Consider the following 26,767-nt stretch of genomic DNA (forward strand, 5'->3'; position numbering starts at 1 on the left):
AAAGTAAAGATACCTTCATAAAAAATGACTGAAGTAAAAAGGAAAGTCACCCAGTTAAATACTTCTTCAGTAAAAGTATTTGGTTTTAAATATACTTAAGTATCAAAAGTATAAGTAAAAGTATAAACCATTTCAAATTCCTTATATAAAGCAAAGCAGACAGCATCATTTTCTTGTTTTTAACATTTAAGGATTGCCAGGGGCACACTCCAACATTTACAAACAATGCATTTGTGTTTAGTGAGTCCGCCAGATCACAGGCAGTAGAGATGAGCACATGTTGTCTTGATAAGTGCGTGAATTGGACAATTTTCCTGTCCTGCTAAACATAAAAAATGTAACAAGTGCATTTGGGTGTCAGGGAAAATGTGTGAAGTAAAACGTATATTATTTCATTTCGGAATATAGTGAAGTAAAAATAAAAGTTCAAAAATATAAATAGTAAGGTAAAGTACAGATACCACAAAATTACTTAAGTAGTATTTTTCAAGTATTTTTACTTTACACCACTGGCTTTGTCATTATGGAGTCGTGTGTGTAGACTGATGAGGGGAAAAAAACGATTGAATTAATCTTATAAGAAGGCTGTAACGTATCAAAATGTGGAAAAAGTCAAGTGGTGTGAATACTTTCCGAATGCACTGAATGAACATAATATACACAGTATGCGTATACTTACAATATTGTCCCCCCTCCATCTGCTTAAGAGGTTTTGAACGTGAAAGAATACAATTAAGTGTCAAAAATTTGTAGAATCGAGTAAATACTGGTTATTAGGTCAAAAACGTGTGCTGGCACCAGTAATATAAAAATATTTAATCCCTAAAATAAATATATATTCAAACAGCAATTGTGAAATACGACACTTTTCAAACAAATACTGTTGGGTCTACAGTAACTGCTGTTTATTTACTGTAGATACACAACCCATCAGTCTGTTGTGTTTGAGTCTGCCAATAACAAGTCTTACACCGCCAGTCTGTGTAAAGCAGAGGACTCTCCAGTCCCAGTGCACACTGCTGTGGTGTAGAGTAGACTGAGCAGAGGGAGAGAGGCAACTCGTGACCCCAGTTCCACACTGAGAGAGAGGCCCCGGTCAGAGCCAGCGCTGTCTCTCCAGCTGGGATCACAACGCTAGACTGAGGGTTGGGTTTCAGAGCTGGACCCCAGCCTAGGGGGTGTAGAGGTGGGATGCCTGTCCCCTGTGTCGGCAGGGGCAGAGCCCAGCGGCAGTCCTGCAGGACTGACATCAGACAGACGCCCACCCCAGGGGGCTGGGCCCGCTCACCCGCCCTCTCTCAGGAGGAGGTAGCGACAAGCACAGGGGCCGAAGACAGATTGGGCTTCCATAGGGCTGTCATAGGGCTTCCATAGAGCTGTCATAGGGCTGTCATATGGCTTCCATAGGGCTGTCATAGGGCTTCCATAGGGCATCCATAGGGCTGTCAGAGGGCTGCCATAGACCACAAGTTTGCCTTTTAAACTGCTGAGTTTGTATTTGCATCCCACCACAATGTACAGTTGAAGTCGGAAGTTTACATACACTTAGGTTGGAGTCATTAAAACTTGTTTTTCAACCACTCCACAAATTTCTTGTTAACAGACAATAGTTTTGGCAAGTCGGTTAGGACATCTACTGTGTGCATGACACAAGTCATTTTCCCAACAATTGTTTACAGACAGATTATTTCAATTATAATTCACTACATCACAATTCCAGTGGGTCAGAAGTTAACGTACACTAAGTTGACTGTGCCTTTAAACAGCTTGGAAAATTCCAGAAAATGACGTCATGGCTTTAGAAGCTTCTGATAGGCTAATTGACATAATTTGAGTCAATTGGAGGTGTACCTGTGGATGTATTTCAAGGCCTACCTTCAAACTCAGTGCCTCTTTGCCAGACTACGGTTTGCAACTGCACATGAGGACAAAGATTGTACTTTTTGGAGAAATGTTCTCTGGTCTGATGAAACAAAAATAGAACTGTTTAGCCATAATGACCATCGTTATGTTTGCAGGAACAAGGGGGTGGCTTGCAAGCCGAAGAACAACCGTGAAGCATGGGGGTGGCAGCATCATGTTGTGGGGGTGCTTTGCTGCAGGAGGGACTGGTGCATTTCACAAAATAGATGGCATCATGAGGGAGGAAAATGATGTGGATATATTGAAGCAACATCAAGACATCAGTCAGGAAGTTAAAGCTTGGTCGCAAATCGGTCTTCCAAATGGACAATGACCCCAAGCATACTTCCAAAGTTGTGGCAAAATGGTTTAAGGACAACAAAGTGAAGGTATTGGAGTGGCCATCAGAAAGCCCTGACCTCAATCCCATAGAAAATGTGTGGGCAGAACTGAAAAAGCTTGTGTGAGCAAGGAGGCCTACACACCTGACTCAGTTACACCAGCTCTGTCAGGAGGAATGGGCCAAAATTCACTCAACTTATTGTGGGAAGCTTGTGGAAGGCTACCCGAAACGTTTGACCCAAGTTAAACAATTTAAAGGCAATGCTACCAAATCCTAATTGAGTGTATGTAAACTTCTGACCCACTGGGAATGTGATGAAAGAAATAAAAGCTGAAATAAATCATTCTCTCTACTATTATTCTAACATTTCACATTCTTAAAATAAAGTGGTGATCCTAACTGACCTAATACAAGGATTTTTTACTAGGATTAAATGTCAGGAATTGTGAAAAACGGAGTTTAAATGTATTTGGCTAAGGTGTATGTAAACTTCCGACTTCAACTGTGCATGTATTTCCATCGATGGGGTTTTCCACCTCACTGACTCAAAATAACAATCTTATTAAGGCACTGGCATTGAACAAATGTAAACAGCTACAGGGCCAAAGAGAGACAAATCAAAGAGATTGTGGGGGTACAGTAAAACTCTTTGAAAAGTATTATCCATGATGAGATATGGCAATAACTGAGCAAACGAAACAACATATGGTAAATACGTCAAATCATCCAGAGGTCAATAAATAAGATTCACACTATTCTCAACATAGACTATACTGTAGAATCCATATAGTGACAGTTCTCATACAAAAACATAAGTACAGTATATCAAATCAAATTGTACTTGTCACATGCTTTATAAACAACAGGTGTAGACTAATAGTACTTACAGGCCCTTCCTGTTACGCCCGTCGTTAGATGAATTAGACCAAGGTGCAGCGTGATAGGCGAACATCTAACTATTATTTAAAATTAACACAAAAAAACCAACAAAATACAACAACGAACGTAAAGTTCTGCAGGCTACACAGTAACTAACAAAATCAAGATCCCCTAATCTAAGGTGGGAAAAAGGGCTGCCTAAGTTTGATCACCAATCAGAGACAACGATACACAGCTGCCTCTGATTGGGAACCATACTAGGCCAACAAAGAAATAGAAACATAGATTTGCCCACCCAAGTCACACCCTGACCTAACCAAATAGAGAATAAAAAAGGCTCTCTAAGGTCAGGGCGTGACACTTCCCAACAACGCAGAGAGAAAAAAAGAGAAACAATAAATAATTAAAGGAGGAATAAATGTGTTTTTCCTATTCAATGTCTTTCACAATTTCAACAGAATTGAGACACATGAATCTTCATTAACACTTCATAAGAAAATATATCAGAAACAATGTTCTATCTCATTCTGTAAATCTTCCATATTTCATCCCTTTATCCAGCCCTCTCCAAGGTGCAGGGTCATTTTGCAGTACTCACGAGCGCTGGAATGTCCCAGGAAGATGTATTGTGGGTGTTTTCGGGGAAATATTAAGATCCAGCCAGCAGAGAGAGAAGGTGAGGTGCGGGGGGAGGGAGGGGGTCACAGACGATCAGTATCATAGTCTCTCTGATGATGAAATGCCTCTTATATCCCAGTTCTCTCTCTCTCCTTGTCTTTTGCTCATCTCTCTCTCTCTCTCTCTCTCTCTCCTTGTCTTTTGCTCCTCTCTCTCTCTCTCTCTCTCTCTCTCTCCTTGTCTTTTGCTCCTCTCTCTCTCTCTTTCTCTCTCTCTCTCCTTGTCTTTTGCCTCTCTCTCTCTCTCTCTCTCTCTCTCTCTCTCTCTCTCTCTCTCTCTCTCTCTCTCTCTCTCTCTCTCTCTCTCTCTCTCTCTCTCTCTCTCTCTCTCTCTCTCTCTCTCTCTCTCTCTCTCTCTCTCTCTCTCTCTCTCTCTCTCTCTCTCTCTCTCTCTCTCTCTCTCTCTCTCTCTCTTTCTCTCTCTCTCAAGCATGGTGTCTGTGTCCTACAGGGTGGGCAGGGCAGGCAGCCACTCAGTACACTAGTAAACACTTTCCACTGTCATCACCACAGTACTACAGAGCTTCAACATCTGTCTGACACTGGTCATCAGCACCCCACATCCACCCCCTCCTCTCCCTCTCCTCCAGCTCCCTCATCTATATCATCCAAATATTTCCCCTCCGTGCTTTTTGAAGCTTCCATGGGTCACGGGACCCTGAGCACAAATCATTTTAGCTGGTTGTGGGGGGGCTGACCAGAGAGGTCGGGAGAGACACATGGAAACCTAATCTGCAATGTTTTCATTCCAGGGTTATTTTTCTTGCCAAGACAGCGATGGTCAATCAGTGGTGATCCCCAAACAAAGAGGAGGTTTAGGAAGCCCTCGCTGGTCTGAGTGTCATCGTTGCAGTTTACTTAAACCTTTCTCCCCTCCTGCTCCAGGGGAATAGGCCTAAGCATATTTAGAGTCGCTGACAGCCTGCTGTGCCTGGCTTCAGGATTCAGCCCCGGATCCAGGGCCCTGGCTCTCCTTGATAGATGGAGAACACAATACATTTCCTGGTTTCCAATAAAACGGAGCTGTTCGTTTTTACACTGTGACACATCACTTGCCGCTCCTGTTGTTACTGAATTATGGCCCATTGAGCAGGGGAGCCAAAAAGTACAACATATTTCTGAGAGACCTGTTACTGTTACTTCAGTTGCCCCAGCACCACATATCTGACCTATAAACACTAATAGATTGTAGAAAGAACCAACATCAACCAACACTTTTATTTGCAGGCCAATACTGTAACTGTATGAGGTGATAATTGTCTAAACATTCATAGTGAATACACTTTGGAGGCTACTCTACAGGCAGCATTCATATTGAACACCTCTGTACGCCATTGGCTTGAGAGACAGAGGCTGCTGATGGACAGGTCAGTGAGCCAGGGAGATGAGCCAGAGCAGTGCCAGTGACCCGCCCACCTGCAGCCTACATCAGCTATAGTATGAGTCAGGAGAGGAGAGAGGCTAGGGAGGAATCTGCAGGCCTGGTTAAAGTAATCAGATTGTTTCAGTGCATGTGATCAGCAGTCTAACAGACTTCCAAACAGTTGAATGAGTAAATAAAGTGCCCCAGGGGACTCCTGCTGGAGACGGATTACCGTAAGGGTACACACAAAGGAGTTTAAGCCCCACAGTACTCAGGGGACTGCAGACAAAAGCCTATGTTGGGGTTCTACCAGGGAACTGGCCCGGTTTATTAATCTTATCCTGGGCTGCACCTCCAGCTATTGCAAGTTATGCACTCATTCATATACACACAAACACATACCTGTGCTCAAGTGTACACACACACACTTGCATGCACTGTATGTGCCCCCCCCCCCCATTTCCGTAACTCACTGAACTATGGATATGAGTTGAATGTTTGTGGGGGTGTGACTCATAAGATCAGTCCCCTGCTCACTTGGCTGTGGTAGAAGGCTTAGGGGGAAGTTGGAGCTGAGGCATTATGGAGCCCCATCCTATTCTGCCTCCATTCTTCCTCCTCTTTGGACCTGACACAAGTAAAGGGATTAGGAGCCCCTGTTTCCGTCAGGCCCTCTACCCAGGACAAAGCACTGCACAGCTTAGTGTCACAGTCTATGATAAAAGTGCAGATCTCTGTCAGTCAGCTTGGGCAGACAGTGTTTGGAAGCTAATCTCATTAAGAGATGAAGAAAAAGAGTGGCAGAGAGAGAATTTGTTTTGAAGTAATGACATTCGCTCAAGTGTCAGAGTACATACAAAATCAGTCAAAAGTTTGGATACACCTACTCATTCAAGGGTTTTTGGAATCATGTAGTAACCCAAAAAGTGTAAAACAAATCAAAATATATTTTAGATTTTAGATTCTTCAAAGTAGCCACCCTTTGCCTTGATGACAGCTTTGCATTCTCTCAACCAGCTTCAGGAGGTAGTCACCTGGAATGGTTTTCCAAAAAGTCTTGAAGTAGTTCCCACATATGCTGAGCACTTGTTGCCTGCTTTTCCTTCCCTCTGCGGTCCAACTCATCCCAAACCATCTCAATTGGGTTGAGGTCGGGTGATTGTGGAGGCCAGGTCATCTGTTGCAGCACTCCATCACTCTCCTTCTTGGTCAAATAGCCCTTACACAACCTGGAGGTGTGTTTTGGGTCATTGTCCTGTTGAAAAGCAAATTATAGTCCCACTGAGCGCAAATCAGATGGGATGGCGTATCACTGCAGAATGCTATGGTAGCCATGCTGGTTAAGTGTGCCTTGAATTCTAAATAAATCACAGAGTCACCAGCAAAGCACCCCCACACCATCACACCTCCTCCTCCATGCTTCACGGGTTGAACCACACATGCGGAGATCCGTTCACCTACTCTGCGTCTCACAAAGACACGGCGGTTAGAACCAAAAATCTCAAATTTGGACTCATCAGCTCAAAGGACAGATTTCCACCGGTCTAATGTCAATTGCTCATGTTTCTTGGCCCAAGCAAATCTCTTCTTCTTATTGGTGTCCTTTAGTAGTGGTTTCTTTGCAGCAATTCGACCATGAAAGCCTAATTCACGCAGTCTCCTCTGAACAGTTGATGTTGAGATGTGTCTGTTACTTGAGTGTGCAGCTGAACATTGTATGCTGGAAACACTTGGTTTGTTATTTTTGATTAAAACAAAACCGCTATTCATTAAATATGAATAATTGTTTTTGTGTGGATTCCGCGACGCGGTTAGCTTTTAACACCTAGGACCGCTATTTCTTGTCCCGGATTCCCGCTTAACAGACAGGTTGAAGCTTGCTTGAGAGAGACGCTAAGCTGCTAGCCATCAAGCTAACGAAGTTGGTACCAGATGAGTTTTACAACGGATCCCTCTTTATTTGAAGAAATAAATGAACGGTTCCAGCGCTGTAGGAGCTGTATCTACTACGCTTTGTTTCGGGACAAACAAGATCACTCCAATGATCTGGTTCCAATGCGGCAATTGTTTGCTTGCCGAGGATTATAGGCTTGAGGTGGCTTCCTTGATCACGCAGGTCACCAGTCTATGTAAGAAACTGGGGAAAACACAGAGTGGAATGTTTACATTTTCCAAGCCGGTGGCTAGACGGCGTTTGCACTTGTTGGATGCATCTCCGCCTTGTCGTTTGTCGTTATCCTAATGGCTGGTGTTGCCCAGAGCTCCCCCTTCTGATATCAGAGTTGACGGAGAACAGCAAGAGGAGCAAGGCAATCAACGATGGTCGCATGTCACGAGCTGTGGAAGCCGAAGACAGCAGCCTCCCGCAAAGCAGTCTACACTCCCAATGAGAGGCCCGGAGCAGATACAAACAATTAATAGTTTCGCCGTCCTGGAGCCTGATCTTCCTGCACGTTTGTTGCTGGGGGTGCCTGTGTCCGCGGCCACAGTGCCTAATACTACGATTTCGAAGTCAACATCGGCAACCTTCCATCCCTGCCCTGGATCGAGCGGGGCTTCTCCATCTGTTGGAGGCCTGCACCAGGTGCCGGGCTCAAGTTATCCTGCCTCTCGCCCGTCCATAAAGGGCTCTCCGAATCATATGAAGTGTGGGAGTGGCCGGATTTCCTCGTCCTTCTTGCCAGCAGTGATTTGGGCAGCTCCATGGTAAGAAATGTGACCGTTCCTGGTGCAAAAACAATGTCCTATCAATGAGCTTGTGTAAATGACATTACTAAGCTACTCTCGAATGTACTACGATTCTATCGTAGTCCATGTGGGTTTTACTGACATTATGATGGGCAGCTCTGAACAGTTGAAACTGGATTTTAAAGAGCTGATTGACTCTCTGCTAGACATTAACAAAATACCCATCATATGTGGCCCTGTGCCATCTCTGAATCGTGGCATTGAACGCTTTTGCAGGATTCTTTCTCTTCACAACTGGCTATGTGATTATTGCAGCTCAATGGGTGTAACTTTTGTTGGCAATTTCGATACCTTTTGGAAACAAAATGCATTTTATAAGGAGGATGGAATCCACCCATATCATTTGGGTTCCTGGATCCTTTCACAGCATTATAAGGCTGCGTTGAGACAATGACTTATAAATGACCCAAGCCCAGCTCAGCTAATCCCTACCATTGTGAGTTGTCATAATGCTTCAGCAAATGTACATTACACCAGGGACGTTGATAGAGACAATGTAAGTAACCTAATTTATGTCCCTCTAACTACCCTGAATGCCACTGCTGTTACGGCTGTCGAAGTCGTTCTCCTCCTCAGACGAGGAGGAGCATGGATCGGACCAACACGCAGAGTGGAAAGTGGTCATATTTTAATGAACGTAAACTGAGTACTTACAAATACAAAAACAACAAACGTGACAAAACCGAAAACAGTCCCGTGTGGTACGAACACTGACACGAGAACAAACACCCACAAAACACACGTGAATCCCAGGCTGCCTAAGTATGATTCTCAATCAGGGACAACGATTGACAGCTGTCTCTGATTGAGAATCATACCCGGCCGAACACAGAAAATAACACATCGACAACCCACCCCAACTCACGCCCTGACCAACTAAATAAATACAAGAAAAAGGAAAAACAGGTCAGGAACGTGACAACTGCTGATTGTATGCAGTAATCATGTGCCTATGAACCATATTTATACTGTTAGCACTGAGGCAGGGTGTGCCCTAGGAGGAAGTCCACTGTGTGCAGCTCACCCTGCACTGACATAAAAAACATGAGCATATCTACTTCTGCTAAGCTTCCCAGTAAAGAAATGAAAAGATGCAAGCATCCCAGAAGAAAAGTGCACAAAATAGCCCACGTTAACATATATAGCTTAAGAAACAAGGTTCATGAGATCAATAATTTGCTAGTAAAAGATGACATTCATATTCTGACTATCTCTGAAACTAGATAATACCTTTGATGATACAGTGGAAGCAATACAAGGTTATAAAATGTACATAAAATGTAGAAATGCCAATGGTGGCTGTGTTTCTGTTTATATTCAGAACCACATTCCTGTAAAGATTAGTGAGGATCTCATGTTAAGTACTGTTGAAATAATATGACTACAGGTTCATCTGCCTCACCTAAAGCCCATTCTTGTGAGAAGCTGCTATAGACCACCAAGTGTTAACAGTCAGTATCTGGATAACATGTGTGAAATGCTTGATAACGTATGTAATATCAACAGAGAGCTATATTTTCTGGGTGATTTAAATATTGACTGCCCACTCAAGCTACCCACTCAAGAAAAAGCTTAAAACTGTAACCAGTGCCTGCAACCTGATTCAGGTTAACCTACCAGGGTAGTTACAAACAGCACAGGAATGAAATCATCAACATATATTAATCACATCTTTACTAATGCTGCAGAAATTTGCTTGAGAGCAGTATCCATATCCATCGGTTGTAGTGATTAAAATATAGTAGCCTTATCTAGGATTCGCAAATGTATTGCAAATTGAGAAATCATGTGACTAAACTGAATAAAAAGAAGAATAAACTATACTATGGAACAAGGATAAATGACAAAGAATGATAGTAAAAAAGCTTTCGAGCAACTTAAATTACATTTGGGAAAAAAGGCAAACTCAGCTCCATCATTCATTGAATCACGTGGCTCATTCATCACAAAACCAACTGATATTGCCAACTACTTTAATGTTTTTTTCATTGGCAAGATTAGCAAACTTGGGCATGACATGCCAGCAACAAACGCTGACACTACACATTCAAGTATATCTGACCAAATTATGAGAGACAAGAATTGTCATTTTGAATTCCGTAAAGTGAGTGTGGAAGAGGTGAATTTTTTGACAAACCAACATTGACAAACCACCGGGGTCTGACAACTTGGATGGAAAACAACTGAGGATAATAGAGCACAAAATTGAGTAACAAAATTATATGCCTTGTATGCATAGACTGGTACCAAGCGTCACAACAACCAATTTCTTGCCACTCCTATATGGCATATTTTCTATTTAAGCCTACTAGAAAGTGTGTGCCTCAGGCTTGGAGGGAAGCAAAAGTCATTCCGCTACTGTAACGGCTGTCGTCCTCCTCGTCTGAGGAGGATAAGTTAGAAGGATCGGAGGACCAATGCGCAGCGTGGTAATTGTTCATCTTGTTTTAATAAAGGTGAACACTCAAAATACAAAACAAAAAAAGTGACAACCGAAACAGTTCTATCTGGTGCAGACACACAAAGACTGAAAACAACCACCCACAAAACCCAACACAAAACAGGCTACCTAAATATGGTTCCCAATCAGGGACAACGATTGACAGCTTCCTCTGATTGAGAACCATATCAGTCCAAACACAGAAATAGCAAAACATAGAAATACAAACATAGACTGCCCACCCCAACTCACGCCCTGACCATACTAAACAAAGACAAAACAAAGGAAATAAAGGTCAGAACGTGACAGTATACCCCCCCCCCCCCCCCCCCCCCCCCTACCCAAGGTGCGGACTCCGGCTGCAAAACCTGAACCTATAGGGGAGGGTCTGGGTGGGCATCTGTCCGTGGCGGCGGCTCTGGCGCTGGACGTGGACCCCACTCCACCATTGTCTTTGTCCGCTTTCTTAGCGTCCTTTGAGCGGCGACCCTCGCCGCCGACCTTGGCCTGGGAACCCTAATAAAGGGCCCCACTGGACTGAGGAGCGCCTCTGGACTGAGGGGCGCCTCTGGACTGAGGAAACTCCTCCGGACTGAGGGGCAGCTCCGGACTGAGGGGCAGCTCAGGACTGAGGGGCAGCTCAGGACTGAGGGGTAGCTCAGGACTGAGGGGTAGCTCATGACTGAGGGGTAGCTCATGACTGAGTGGTAGCTCATGACTGAGGGGTAGCTCATGCCTGAGAGGTAGCTCAGGACTGAGGGGTAGCTCAGGACTGAAGAGCAGCTCCGGACTGAGGGGCAGCTCCGGACTGAGGGCAACTCCGGACTGAAAGACAGCTCCGGACTGAGGGGCAGCTCCGGACTGAGGGGTAACTGGACTGAGGGGTGACTGGCGGACGGCTCCGGCGGCTCCTGACTGGCGGGCGGCTCTGGCGGCTCCTGACTGACGGGCGGCTCTAGCGGCTCAGGACAGACGGGCGGCTCTGACGGCTCAGGACAGACGGGCGGCTCAGGCGGCGCTGGACAGACGGGCAGCTCAGGCGGCGCTGGACAGACGGGCAGCTCAGGCGGTGCTGGACAGACGGGCGGCTCAGGCGGCGCTGGACAGACGGGCAGCTCAGGCGGCGCTGGACAGACGGGCAGCTCAGGCGGCGCTGGACAGACGGGCAGCTCAGGCGGCGCTGGACAGACGGGCAGCTCAGGCGGCGCTGGACAGACGGGAGACTCTGGCCTGCTGAGGCGCACAGTAGGCCTGGTGCGTGGTGTAGGCACCGGAGGGCTGGTGCGAGGGACTGCCACAGGAGGGCTGGTACGTGGGGCTGCCACAGGAGGGCTGGTGCTTGGAGAAGGCACCGGATAGACCGGACCGTGGAGGCGCACTACAGGTCTCGAACACCGAGCCTGCCCAACCCTACCTGGCTGGATGCTCACTGTAGCCATGCCAGTGCGGCGAGGTGGAATAAGCCGCACTGGGCTATGTACACGTACAGGAGACACCATGCGTAGGGCTGGTGCCATGTACCCCGGCCCGAGGAGACGCACTGGAGACCAGATGCGTAGAGCCGGTTTCATGGCACCTGGCTCGATGCCCAATCTAGCCTGGCCGATACGAGGTGCTGCTATGTACCGCACACGTACAGGAGACACCTTGCGCTCTTCCGCATAACACGGTGTCTGCTCGTACTCTCGCTCTCCACGGTAAGCATGGGAAGTTGGCGCAGGTCTCCTACCTGACTTCGCCACACTCCCCGTGTGCCCCCCCCAAGAAATTTTTGGGGCTGCCTCTTTCTCCTGTTGCGCTGCCGTGTGCGTGTAGCCTCCTCCATTCTCCTGTAACCCTCCTCGCACTGCTCCAGCGAATCCCAGGCGGGCTCCGACAACGATTGACAGCTGCCTCTGATTGAGAACCATATCAGGCCAAACACAGAAATAGCAAAACATAGAAATACAAACATAGACTGCCCACCCCAACTCACGCCCTGACCATGCTAAATAAAGACAAAACAAAGGAAATAAAGGTCAGAACGTAACAGCTACCTAAGAATAGTAAAGCACCCTTTACTGGCTCAAATAGCCGACCAATCAGACTGTTACCAACCCTGAGTAAACTTTTGGAAAAAAATTGTTTGACCTGATTCAATGCTATTTTGACAACAGACTTTCAGCATGCTAATAGTGAAGGACATTCAACAAGCACAGCACTTATACAAATTACTGATGATTGGCTGATAGAAAATTATGATAAAAAGTTTGTGGGAGCTGTTTTGTTAGACTTCAGTGCGGCTTTTGACATTATAGATCAAAGTCTGCTGCTGGAAAAATGTATGTGCTATGGCTTTACACCCCCTGCTAGATTATGGATAAAGAGTTACCTGTCTAACAGAACACAGAGGGTGATCTTTAATGGAAGCCTGTCCAACATAATCCAGGTAGAATCAGGATTTAAAAAAAATCTTTATTAATGACATGCCACTAGCTTTAAGTAGAGCCAGTGACATTATCAACAAGGCAGGTCCTACAGGCCCTAGTTTTGTCGCACCTGGACTACTGTTCGGTCATGTGGTCAGGTGCCACAAAAAGGGACTCAGGAAAATTGCAATTGGCTCAGAACAGGGCAGCAAGGTTGGTCCTTGGATGTACACAGAGAGCTAATATTAATAACATGCTTGTCAATCTCTCCTGGCTCAAAGTGGAGGAGAGATTGACTTCATCACTACTTGTATTTATGAGAGGTGTTGACATTTTGAATGCACCGGTGCATACCCCACAAGACATGCCACAAGAGGTCTCTTCACAGTCCCCATGTCCAGAACAGACTATGGGAGACGCACAGTACTACATAGAGCCATGACTACATGGAACTCTATTCCACATCAAATAACTCATGCAAGCTGTAAAATTAGATTTAAAAAACAGATAAAAACATGCCTTATGAAACAGCGGGGACTGTGAAGCACAAACACAAACATAGGCACAGGCACATGCATACACACACGATAACATACACACTGTACACACGCGTACACATGGATTTTGTACTGTAGATATGTAGTAGTGGTGGAGTAGGGGCCTGTGTTGTGAAAACTGTGAATGTGCTCTAATGTTTTAAAAAAAATATATAAACTGCCTTAATTTTGCTGGACCCCAGGAATAGTAGCTGCTGCCAATGGGGATCCATAATAAATACAAATACTTGAACTCTGTGAAGCATTTATTTGGACTGCAATTTCTGATGCTGGTACCTCTGGGTCTTCCTTTCCTGTGGCGGTCCTCATGAGAGCCAGTTTCATCATAGCGCTTGATGGTTTTTGCGACTGCTCTTCAAGAAACTTTCAAAGTTCTTCATGTCTTAAAGTTATGATGGACTGTAATTTCTCTTTGCTTATTTGAGCTGTTCTTACCATACTATGGACTTGGTATTTTACCAAATAGAGCTATCTTCTGTATACCAACCCTAACTTGTCACAACACTCAAACGCATTAAGTCGAAAAGAAATATCACAAATGAACTTTTAACAAGGCACACATGTTAAATGAAATGCATTCCAGGTGACTACCTCATGAAGCTGGTTAAGAGACTGCCAAGAGTGTGCAAAGCTGTCATCAAGGCAAAGGGTGGCTACTTTGAAGAATATAAAATATATTTAGATTTGTTTAAAACTTTTTTTGGTTACTACATGATTTCATATGTGTTATTTCATAATTTTGATGTCTTCACTATTATTTCTACAATGTAGAAAATGGTAAAAAGAAAGAAAAACCCTGGAATGAGTAGGTGTGTCCAAACTTTTGACTGGTATTGTAAATATGTCAAAGAAGTCACAAAATGCTCCAAAATTATGACATTCCTACTGAGCATGACAGATTTCATTAATCAGTGAGTGTAAGTAACACAGTAATGATTTATGAGTTATCAGTGAATGTACTGCTCCAACAAAATATGATTACAGACTGCACAGGGGCAGAAGAAACGGAAACAGGGAGATAGAGAGAAAGAGAGAGATCCACTGATTGAGGGTAGGCCTAATGCTACAGTGCATTCGGAAAGTATTCAGACCCCTTCACTTTTTCCACATTTTGTTACGTTTCAGTCTTATTCTAAAATGGAATCAATTGTTTTTTCCCCTCATCAATCTAAACACAATACCAAATAATGACAAAGCTAGAACAGTTTTATAGAAATTTGTGCACATTTTTTAATCACATTTACATACGTGTTCCTGCCCTTTACTCAGTACTTTGTTGAAGCACCTTTGACAGTGATTACAGCCTCGAGAATTCTTGGGTAAGACGCTATAAGCTTGGCACACCTGTATTTGGGGAGTTTCTCCCATTCTTCTCTGCATATCCTCTCAAGATCTGTCAGGTTGGGTGGGGAGTGTCGCTGCACAGCTATTTTCAGGTCTCTCCAGAGATGTCCAGGCTCTGGCTGGGCCACTGAAGCCACTCCTCCATTGTCTTGGCTGTGTGCTTAGGGTCGTTTTCCTGTTGGAAGGGGAAACTTCCAGTCTGAGGTCCTGAGCGCTCTGGAGCAGGTTTTCATCAAGGATCTCTTTGTACTTTGCTCCTTTCATCTTTCCCTCGATCCTGACTAGTCTCCCAGTCCTTGCTGCTGAAAAACATCCCCACAGCATGATGCTGCCACCACCATGCTTCACCGTAGGGATGATGCCAGGTTTCCTCCAGAAGTGACGTTTGGCATTCAGGCCAAAGGGTTCAATCTTGGTTTCAGCAGACCAGAGAATCTTGTTTCTCATGGTCTGAGAGTCCTTTAGGTGAGTTTTAGCAAACTCCAAGCTGGCTGTCATGTGCCTTTTACTGAGGAGTGGCTTCTGTCTGGCCACTCTACCATAAAGGCCTGATTGGTGGAGTGCTGCAGAGATGATTGTCCTTCTGGAAGATTCTCCTATCTCCACAGAGGAACTCTGGAGCTCTGTCAGAGTGACCATCGGGTTCTTGGTCACCTCCCTAACCAAGGCCCTTCTCCCCTGATTGCTCAGTTTGGCCTGGTGGCCAGCTCTAGGAAGAGTATTGGTGGTTCCAAACGTATTCCTTTTAAGAATGATAGAGTCCACTGTGTTCTTGGGGACCTTCAATGTTGTAAAACATTTTGGTACCCTTCCCCAGATCTGTGCCTCATCCTGTCTCAGAGCTCTACGGACAACTTATTCGACCTCATGGCTTGGTTTTTGCTCTGACATGCACTGTCAACTGTTGGACCTTATATAGACAGGTGTGTGCCTTTCCAAATCATGTCCAATCAATTGAATTTACCACAGATGGACTCCAATCAAGTTGTAGAAACATCTCAAGGATGATTAATGGAAACAGGATGCACCTGAGCTCATTTTCGAGTCTCATGGCATTGGATCTGAATACTTATGTAAATAGAGTATTTCTGTTTTTAAATTTTTTAATACATTTACAAACATTTCAAAAAATCTATTTTCACTGTGTCATTAAGGGGTATTGTGTGCAGATGGATGATGAAAACATTTATTTAATCAATTTTAGAATAAGGCTGTAACGTAACAACATGTAGAAAAAGTCAAGGGGTCTGAATACTTTCCGAATGCACTGTATGCCCAGAACCCCATGTGGTTGTAGAATGTGTGACGTTAGTGTGAGAGTGAGCTACAAGCATACAGCACTCGGACTGCAGCACTTGCCACCCTGATGCCACCCCTTTCTTGTGTATCTGTGAAAACCCTACGTGTTGGAAAAACATTCCAGAGTGGGAGCACATTTACAGAGTGCAGGGGGCCAGCCCTGAAATCCTGAGCCAGAAGAGGCCTTGTCTCAATTCCACATGCACGTTCGACTGGGGTGCTTGTAGAACAGGCAAGGAAAGAGCCGATGCTGTTTTGCAGATACATACACTAAAACGTTATTGTAAAAAAAATGCATTCCAATTATTTATCTATTTTTCACAATAAAATCAATGAAAAACGGCAATCCTACTATCTTTTCCCAAATTGACACCTCTACTAATGTGCCATTAACTCTCTCCCTTTTTCATTGTATCTTCTCTGTTTTTCTCTCTCAGCTTTGAAATGATCAACTGGATATTTAGCTTTTTTCCTATTCATTCTAGCTGTTATTTTTAGATTGCATTTTTGCAGCATATTGCGGTAAACATTTGCGGTGTGTTTTGAATAGTTGTCATCCTCTGCAAATACATTTGATCCCCTGAAGAGTTGAAGCTGCTGATGAAAATCACCATGTACTAGTTTCTTTACCATAGCTGAGGAGTATTAATATCTGACTGACCTGTCCCGCTGGCTCCCTCACTGGATCCCTAACAAACAACTGTAGTAGATGAGGTTATTGTGGCTACCAACAAATTGCATGCTTGAGTTGCTTTGCATCCTTTGCTATCATTCTAATGTGAACCCACTAGACAGCTCCCAGTACAGGTCTGACTCCCCTCCTCTCTTCCTCAGGCCAACAGCTCCCCCACACCAAGCCACAGAGGTGTAGCCCCACATCCCTACCCATCAGCCTGGCCTCTTAAGTGTTGATGGGCATTAACATGGTTGAGCCTCTGTGGCTTGCCAAAGTATTCTGCTAGCTCTTTGTTTTTCAACTGTTATCATGCACACGTGCAAGCATGCATGCACACACAAAGACACACACAAAGACACACACACACACACACACACACACACACACACACACACACACACACACACACACACACACACACACACACACACACACACACACACACACACACACACACACACGCACATTGTGATTAAGCAAGACGTTGTTGCAGACATATTAATCACACCATTTTGTAAAGTATTAGTTTACGAATGACTACGCCTATATTATGTTGGGTATTATGACCTGTTCAATAAAATATTAATCATTTAATCTACAAGCTTATAATTGGAAACTCAATTAACCATTGGGAAATGCACCAAGTGAATACAAAGTGCATACGGCATTACACATTAATACCCATAAAATACCCTTAACAGGTCACAATGTGTAGGGGGAAATGGTTTGCACATTATGAAATGACAGATGATTGCATCATTTTATGTTGCTAGGATAGGCCAGGCAATGCTGACACAGAACCCAATACTTCCTTACAGAGGAATACAGCTAACCCAGTCAGTGCACCAAGAATCCAGGCAAGCTGAAGCAATATTATCCAGCTTACACCAGCTAATATTAGATTTGTCTTTCTGCAGGGGCCCTCTACTTCGACACTAGCACTAGCCGTAGCTACTTCTTCACCCCCTTTCACTCTTTCTTTTGGAAAAATGTGAGAATAAAGAACACTACGTCTTGCGAAATACATCTCACTGTTTCTGACCTGCCTAGTCTTTTATCCTATCATCTGAACACCATGCCATAGCTACAGTATGTATGTGTAAGAGTAGCTTTGCGGCAGGAGAAAACCTTTTCCATTTTGCGTGCATCCCTGTTCACACCGAGAACAAAGGCCACGCGGGAGTGTAGTACACTACAGTGAGTGGAACACAGTAAGTTAGTGCAGCTTATGTAGAAACCTAGCCGTCAGCATGTAGCCTATCCACCACCCCGCATCCCAAACACAGCTAATTAAAAAACACAATTTCACAGGAGGACACCCCAATCCAGCATAAAAAGCACCTATCAGCACACCAGGGGATCGTCCAACACTGAGAATTACGAGGGAAGGAGTGAAGGTAAGGGGGCTCTGGTGTTATGAGTTCAGTGGTCTGTTAAAATAATGTGGCTAGTGAATTGAACAATACTGCTGCTTCAACATACTGTATATTCATATAGGGGATCAAGTGGTTAGCAATATAGATTAGAAATTGTAATATTGCAATAGATAGCAGAAATATTTATTCAGCAAAACAATGCATTCTAATTTTAATATTTCCCTAGATCTGTTGTCACTCATCTGCACTTGTCAGAGCATCACAATATAATAGTTGACAACAATATATCTTCAGAAATAATACACTTTAATATTCTCATAAACTGACAAAACAGCCAGACCATTAGAATGCTCAACATTCCTCAATAGTAGTCTACTGTCCAACACATGTGGAGTGACACCCTTATTACACGGGTATTTTCAGACCAGATGCTTGGTTAGGGAAAACGCCCCTCTCAGCGAGATGTGTGTCCTCTAATGATGTCTAATTGAACTCCCAACACCAGGTCAGAAGCAGCTATCAGGGGGATTGTGTATTTCCACTACACTTCTCACACATCATCTCACTCCCTGACCGACAGACAAATGACCACCTCATGGTTTCTATGGTTACAGCTCCCACCCAGCAGACAACCAAACCAACCATAACTATTTACTTTGGTTAGTAGTGGCTTTACATTGTAACCTATACTAGTTTAAACTACTACACATCATAGTTGTGGGAAGTAGGGATGCTGAGGGTGCTGCACCCCCTGAAAAATCTGCATTTTTGTATTTGTATTTGTAGTGCACAGGGCCTTTACTAGTCCTGTATTAGCAGACCGATAACGCGGGGGAAAATGCTCAATCCAGTTGTTAATATCAACAGGAGGTCTTCTGAACATTTATAGAATTAAATTGTACCTTCATCCTAAAATATCATTATTCAGCCTAACAGGTTTTGTAAAAATACATTGGAGGGAGAATTTACTGGGACACAAAATCATAAAATCTCCTCTGTCTGAACATACAGCTGTAAATTGTGTTATAGGTGTGAAAATAAACGTTTGCCAATCCATTGATTTACGGTAGCCAGATATGATTACGGGGCATGAATCAATTTCTGTAGGAATGTAATTAGGCACATCTCCTGTTGTATGGCAAGGAGTCTGCCTTGCAGCTCACGACAGTTTGTGGGCTGATAAATGCACCTTAAATTGGTGTCATAAAAATCAAAATGGTGCCAATTACATCTCTAAGTATCCCATCAATGCAAAAGAAATAAACAAATACAGGTAGTGTTGTGTACACATGGGACCCCCCTGCTAGTTGTTGACCTGAGACTGATGGAAGGTGAAGAAAGGGAGGCTGGATTGTGTAATGATGGATAATAGTGTGGGAGTACATGACAGGAATCAGCAGGTTGCTGTTTAGAGGCTCTGGATATCCTCGAAGCTCACACCATTACAACAAGTTCACGGCCAAAACAACACCCCAAATGTGACTAGAAATTACTGCCTGTTCAGACCTCATACACAATTTTACACACACTCACTCACTCACACACACGCACGCACGCACGCACGCACGCACGCACGCACGCACGCACGCACGCACGCACGCACGCACGCACGCACGCACGCACGCACGCACGCACGCACGCACGCACGCACACACACACACACACACACACACACACACACACACACACACACACACACACACACACACACACACACACACACACACACACACACACACACACACACACACACACACGCACAGTCTTGTACAACTAACCTTGTGGGGACACACAATTCAGTCCCATTCAAAATCCTATTTATGTAACCCCTAACCCTAAACCTAACCTTAACTTGAATACCTAACCTTAACTCTAACCCTAGCTCCTAACCCTAAAACTAACCCTAGCTCCAAACCCTAAACCTAAACATAATTCTAACCCTAACACTAATTCTAACCTTAACCCCCTGGAAATAGCATTTGACCTTCTGAGGACCAATAAAATGTCCCCAGTTGGTCAAATTTGTGTTTGTTTAGTATTCTTGTGGGGACTTCTGCCCCCCCCCCCCCCCCCCCCGCACACACACACACACATTCTCTATTCGCAAACAACACAGACAGAAAGGTGGTAAAATAATAAGAGGACCCCACTCTGCTGGCCTGCACCGTTTGTCTATGTCACTGTTTCCTGACTGCATCTCCCAGGCAATGGCATCCTGGAGCTGCTGCTATGAAATCCACATTGTTACCACTAACTGCCTTGGGTCATGTCGGACAGAGCAGGATGAATGGCTGACAAAAACAGTGATGCAGGACAATATATGTAGCTCATTGTTTGTTGCAGGGCATCTAGCAGGGAGCTATAATGTCCCAGTGATTGAAGTAGCAATGTTAAAAAACCCTGACACAAAAAGATTAAAATGTAGTGACAAGCATGAAGAGCACTAATACAATGAGTGGGGACATAGGGCCACATGTTGCACACAGTCAGTGAGGCGGAATAAACGTAAGCCTCCCATCGAGACAACAGCAAACGTCACCAGCCAGTGAGTTTCACTATTATCAAGGCGCACTGATTGGATGCGCGCAAAGGTAACTTTGCCAATAGAATTCCGGGACTCTCTTGTCCTTTCCACGCATGCATGTCGGCTAATCCGCAGCAAAATACCATAACTGAAATGTGCCCATGTTCTTACTGTTGGTTATAGATAAATAACTACACAAATAAATGTCGTTTGTGTAATCATTTCACAATACATTTCCATTCAAGCCTTATTAGTCTACCAATTAAACATTTCCGAAAAGTTGTAAAGACCAAATAATAATAATAACAATAATAATAAGTTCAAGAAATTATAGTTTAAGTTCTCAGAGTGTAAAACCATTTGAAGACCACGAAGGCCACAAATCTTTAGCAGGCCATTGTTGCTTTGCGCGTGGAGTTGTTTTAATGGTCGCATGCAGACATGTTATTCTTCTAATGTAAGAAAGGAAAAAAACTAAAGCCAGTATTTTCATATAGGCCCACTTTATTCGAAAAGGCTTATAGCTCCTTCTAGTTCTATTTTGTTCGTGTGTGTGTAATTATTACCATGATATAGGATTAATAACGAAATAATATCAAGAAACTATTCCAAAAGGTGGGTCGATATGTTTTGGTTGTTGTTTTATCTTGAAACGAACAAAAGGTCTAGCTACATTTAAATCTAAAATTGTTCAATTGAATTGTGCTTTCCACGTACCATACACAGCGGTTAGGATAAATGCTCCGCTAAATCCTGCAGTGACCATCATCGGTCTCCAATCCAAGAGATCCTTGTCATAACAATTCAGAAAATATCAACAAAATTGCAGATAATTAAGTGCCAGTAAAAGCAATCGTTTTGTGACTGACTATAGTTTTGACTAAGTCGTCGATACTGGATAGGCTATAAGAATACATCTCCGTTAGAAACGTATTACGATTAACACTAAAGTGAATTATCACATGCCATACAAATAGAAAGAAACGATTGAAAAGCAAAATGTTCTCAATTATAGGTATATAATAAATGTAGGCCATATTTTCTAAAGAGCGTCTGGCAACTGACAAGTAGTCGGAGCGCGTATCTGGAGCGCACAGTGTGAGAGTGACAATACTGGGAAAAATGTACACATCAGCGTATAGTGTAGGCCTACTGATAGATCATGGGATGAATAAAGTTCAATTGAAATTGATTATTTGGCTGGAATTATACAATTGTTGGACACCTTCTAAATATAATTACATTCATGCGGCCCAAGTGAATAGGCCTAGCCTACTTGGTGATCTTTCATTGTGCGTAAAACAACCAGAGAATAGTCTATATGTAAATATTAGTTTTCTTACTGTTGGTAGTCATGTTTGCAGTACAGTTTCCTATCTCGGAAGTAACAACTGGTAGTTAGAGGTTGTTGACACACAGCGCACTGCAAACACTCCTCATGCCATGAGGAATCGTTGACTCTCATCAGAAACCTGTCAGATATTGGACGCTGGCATCCTTCACATACAGATTGGTGATGGCATTCCGTCCCTAAAATGGATGTAAAATAAGTTAAAAGGGCAAAAATATTTTAACAATAGTATGCATACTAGCTATACTTTATGGACTGTGTGTCTCTTTTTTTATATAGTTACCGGTTTATGACATGTTTATAATCTATATGACCTTATATTTATTAGCTAAACAATGTAAATGTTCAGTTTCGCTAATAAATATAAGGTCAGAGATTATAAACATGTCATAAACAGGTAACTATAAAAAAGACACAAACAGTCCATATCACACTACAAGACCCGGTTTTAGGGCCTACCTAATCTTATAATTGGAATTATCTAAATATTCTAAACCTAAGATATGAACGTGTTTAAATTGGCTATCTATACCACAACCACAAAATCTGAAAAGAGAAGGTATCAGCTTGCGGTGAAAATACAGTATTTGTTAAATGTGATATGCCTAAAAAACAGCAATCAATTGCAGTAACGGTAATCCAATTATTTGAAATAGTGATAATTTCACAAAGTAATGAAATAGGCTAGTTTGTCAGTGTAATAGGGAGATCATAAATACAATTATATATTTGTGGTATTATTTGTGCTAAACAGGCCGGCCTACAGTAAATGCACTACATTCATAATTAAAATGATAACTAAAGCAAATGGTAAAAGATGTCAAATGTTAAGGAGGCCTATGGCTCGTGAGAGGATAGTCTGCACGTAGAGCTGCAGGACACACACTTATAGCAATGTAAGTATATTCTAGAACTTTCTCGTATTGTGTGTGATATCTGTGCTCCGGGCTATTTTAGATGCAGATGAAACTATGCGGACTTACCAAGCACGACTCCAAGGGTAGCTTGACGATGGGGATGATCTTCAGTCTTTATACCGTCTAACATCCTTGGGTACTTGGATTGGTTTCTCTTCAAGAAACAGCGTTCCAGTGACTCCGGACCTGTTGCAATATCCATAACAATGTACTGTCAGACTTTCCTTCGCTTCAAATACTAGCTAAATGCCACAATATTTGCTGAGGCTACTTGCACACACATACACAAACAATGCGTTTTCCCAGATCGCTAACTTTAAAAAAAAAAATATTTAAAAAAAAGTCGTCCCAATGTTAAGACAGGCGCCACTGTTTGTAGGACTATCCTAAGCAGAATCGTCATATGTCACAGAATCGGATGAGAAGCGACAATAAACCTGACAAACACTATTTGGAGCAGTCACCTGTTAATTTGGACTGAATATGTATACTGTAGGCTATCTTCTTGTTTGCACCCGCGCGTGACCAGAAGAGAATTATATGGATGATGTAGCTTATCCGCTCGAGACGTATGTTTCTACCAAGAAAAACTACTAAAACAACAACAATTGTAACTCCAGAAAATATGAGTGAAATGTTCCAATGGTAACTCAAATTAAAATGCTATGCCCCTTGGACGGATCCCTGCCGCTTGAAAAGTCTGCATTACGAGATTGAAGCGAATGGATCCTCCTCCCACCCCTCTGGAGCCGCGTCACTTTTTTAGACTATTTACTGACATTGAGATGCTATTGGTGCTCACTTTTGGTGCGCTCTAAAAGTTGAACTATGTTTCGCCTATCACTTTGAACAAAGCTATAAACACAATATGGTGAGAGAAACAAAAATACAGTCAGTGTACAACAACTCAAATACTGTACATTGTAATCTAAAGGTATATCAAGTAGTTTAACTTGCTATGGCCATTTGCAATATATCTTTATTTAGTTAAAAGTGAACCATTGTTAAGATAATACTTCTTTATTGCAATTGATATTATAATAATTATAATAATACATAAATTATTATAATAATTATTACAGTAGAAGTATAAGTAGCCTAGTAGGCCTATTGTTGTTGTTTTTGTTGTTTTTTGTTGTTGTTGTTGTTGATGCTTCTTCTTTTTCTTCTTCATGTCTTCATATAGGTTAGTAAAAGCTTTGAAATTAAGTATTGGACCAATACGCTTTCGACGTTCACATGCTTTGTGGTATTGTGTCCACTGTGCGCTACAAAGACTCGAACCTAGTGACTCCTGTACAGCCGATGCACCTGGCGATGGGTGGCGATAACTGAGCACTGTGCAGCCTTGATGCCGACGGTGAGAGTGGCTTCCACTGAAACATACTTGAAAGTAGCCCGTCTAGAAAGTAGCCTATACTGACTTTTTCTTCCTCTAATCATGTTGCTAGAGCTTATCCACGTACAATCTATTTTAAAAACAGGATGGAACCCTTTTTATCTCATTCAATAAATTAGGGCTATCGTTTTCATAATTTAGGTCTATGTTAAATTGTTAGTAATATTGTTGCCTAATACATCATGGAATGCGACCTGTTTGGCTATGCACCTATTTAAGCCTAGTTATAAGGCTAGTTATTGTACACAGTTGGACATGCTTCTCTTTTTGGTTGTGTGCATCCCGAGGAATCAAAAATATTATTATTGTGGTGTAATTTTCGGAACTAATTTTGGTTTTAAAAAATTGCATTTTATTTACAATATTTATCATAAACAAACAAGTGTAGTTATACTAATTATTCATACTGACACAATGCTGTTCTGTGCCGGACACAGGCCTTCATTATAATTCAGCAGAGGGCTATAATTCCTTTAATCTTTTTTTATCAATTGCACGTGTCCTCGGTTGTGATTGAGATGCACAGGACTTGGAACCAGATTTATTCATGACAGCATGGCTCAGAAAAGCAAGCCTTGGAATCGAAAATAGTATCCCCCACAAAAGAAAAGAAGCACTCCTCAATTATTTCCAATTTTAACCAATGATACACATGTAAAAAAGAAACCATGTGAAACCATGTTTTATTAAATGCAACTAGTTGCCATTGTGTAGGCCTATAGACTATAACATAATGTTTGTCATAAAGTCTATGAAAATATTTTAGCTTTCCAATGCGGGCTTCATGTTTTAAGTTGTCTGCAAAGGTGAGGAATGTGAGTCGACCGTAGCTTAAATCACAGGGTGCTATAGATAATTCGTCATGCCTCCCCTTTCGCAGTACTCCAGGGATTCAGTACCTCAGAGGCATAACGACACTTCAAGCAGTCACTCTGAGATACAAGGCCTCTTACCTCTTTTACCTCACCCCTCTCTATATCTCTACACCAAATAAAGGCCTAGAAAGTCTTGAATTGGCTAATAGACGCACACCTTCATGGTTTTGACCATTCCGTCGCCCATTGCATGGCTTTAGGTCTGGAGATTCCTCAGCTCAGCGGTTTAATGTGATTCTAATCTCAATGTGATCAAGCACAACATCGGGCAGGAGGTGGGTTGGAAGAGACGTCCTCTGCTTAAGTTAATTACTTGGATCAGCTATTATTTATCGCCGCGCGTCTAAATCCAAAGGATATCCTAAATGTCCAAGTAGTCAAATAAATACTAGATCAAACTCAAACCGACTTGTCAGCGATAGAAAAGAGACTGGCTACATTTTCATCGTTGTTTAAATAGCTTAAAGGACCTAAATCAGGTGGTAATAGTTTATTGCATTTAGCCCATCTTTTTTTCCAATAGTATTGCTTCATGTTGTTGCAGGGCTGATCCAACCAACGCCAAAGTTGGGATATGTATACATAAATAAGAAATATGGTAAAGATGCCAATGATGTGTTGGCCGATGCAAATTATTTGAGCTAAAATTCGATAGAATTTTACACAATAATTAGCAACCACATCAAATACAAAATAACCAAAACAACAATCAAAAATAACATACTACTACTACTACTACTACAAATAATAATAAGTTTACAATCGTAGTAAAGGCATTAAACATAACCAGGCAGCCTATATTACACATATATAAACATAACCAGGTTTATTACACATAGGCCTATAGAAAATAATAGGAAAGACAAATTACAAAATGAAACATGCCGTTTTGAAAATAAAATGCATAACATAATCCTATGAAAAAGTACTACACGTGATCGAATGATACTACAGTGTGTAGTCTTAGTTTTAGGTTAGAGCTACCTGGTATCCATATTGTTCTTGATATCCTTTGTGGAACATACAGTGAACCTACTTTGCAATGTTCAAGCCGATGCCCTCTGGCGTTCAGAAGAAGAACTTCTACCGACTGGGTCTAATTAAGAATTGTCTTGACAATAATTATTCGTGCGTGACTATTTAAACATATTCTGGATTGGGCTGGATTTGATTTGGTAAATATATTTGTTTATATGCTTCGGTTCTCTTACAAAACTACTGCCTCAACAGAGACTAATGTTGGATTTACTTTGCCTATAGGATATACTGTATGTCAGAGGCATCAGACAAAGGTATTATGTCATATTCAGAAAACGCATTTTGAGAAATAGTTAATTCGCGTACAATAGAAGAGTATAGGTCTATAATAGATAGAACAATAGTAAGCTTCCTGAACGGTAGGCCTATGGGATTGACCTGCCTTCTGTGAGGATGGTATATATGTTACTCTCATTGCATCATATCGACAAGACAAGTCATACGTGCTTATCATGAACACCAACCAAAAGCTGTGTTTTTGCCCGCGGCGTTTAATGGTCTCTACGTGAGAACCCGGTCCTGCTATAGTCCCACTTTCGAAGAAACTTCACGCAGCAGGTGTGCTGCATGTGCACCTTGGGAAAGGTCCCAATAATATGCAAAGAAGAGTCTGTTTTCAGTAAAACAACCCATTTCAATTGCATCCACCGA

General features: G+C 42.6%; 1 protein-coding gene across 2 annotated transcripts in view; it reads right to left on the reverse strand.

The window, feature by feature from the left end:
• The window catches only part of LOC120054554 (LIM/homeobox protein LMX-1.2-like), a 64,047-nt gene extending 41,041 nt beyond the window's left edge, over window positions 1-23,006 (reverse strand). For both annotated transcript variants that reach the window (XM_039002011.1, XM_039002001.1), the window contains exons 1-2: window positions 22,871-23,006; window positions 21,880-22,066 (exon numbers count right to left, since the gene is read on the reverse strand). In XM_039002011.1, coding sequence (XP_038857939.1) covers window positions 21,880-22,066; window positions 22,871-23,006 — 323 coding nt within the window. The remainder of the gene's footprint in view (window positions 1-21,879; window positions 22,067-22,870) is intronic.
• Between the last annotated feature and the right edge of the window lie 3,761 nt (window positions 23,007-26,767).

This window comes from Salvelinus namaycush, chromosome 1, assembly GCF_016432855.1.
Source record: "Salvelinus namaycush isolate Seneca chromosome 1, SaNama_1.0, whole genome shotgun sequence".
NCBI classification, from domain to species: Eukaryota; Metazoa; Chordata; class Actinopteri; order Salmoniformes; family Salmonidae; genus Salvelinus; species Salvelinus namaycush.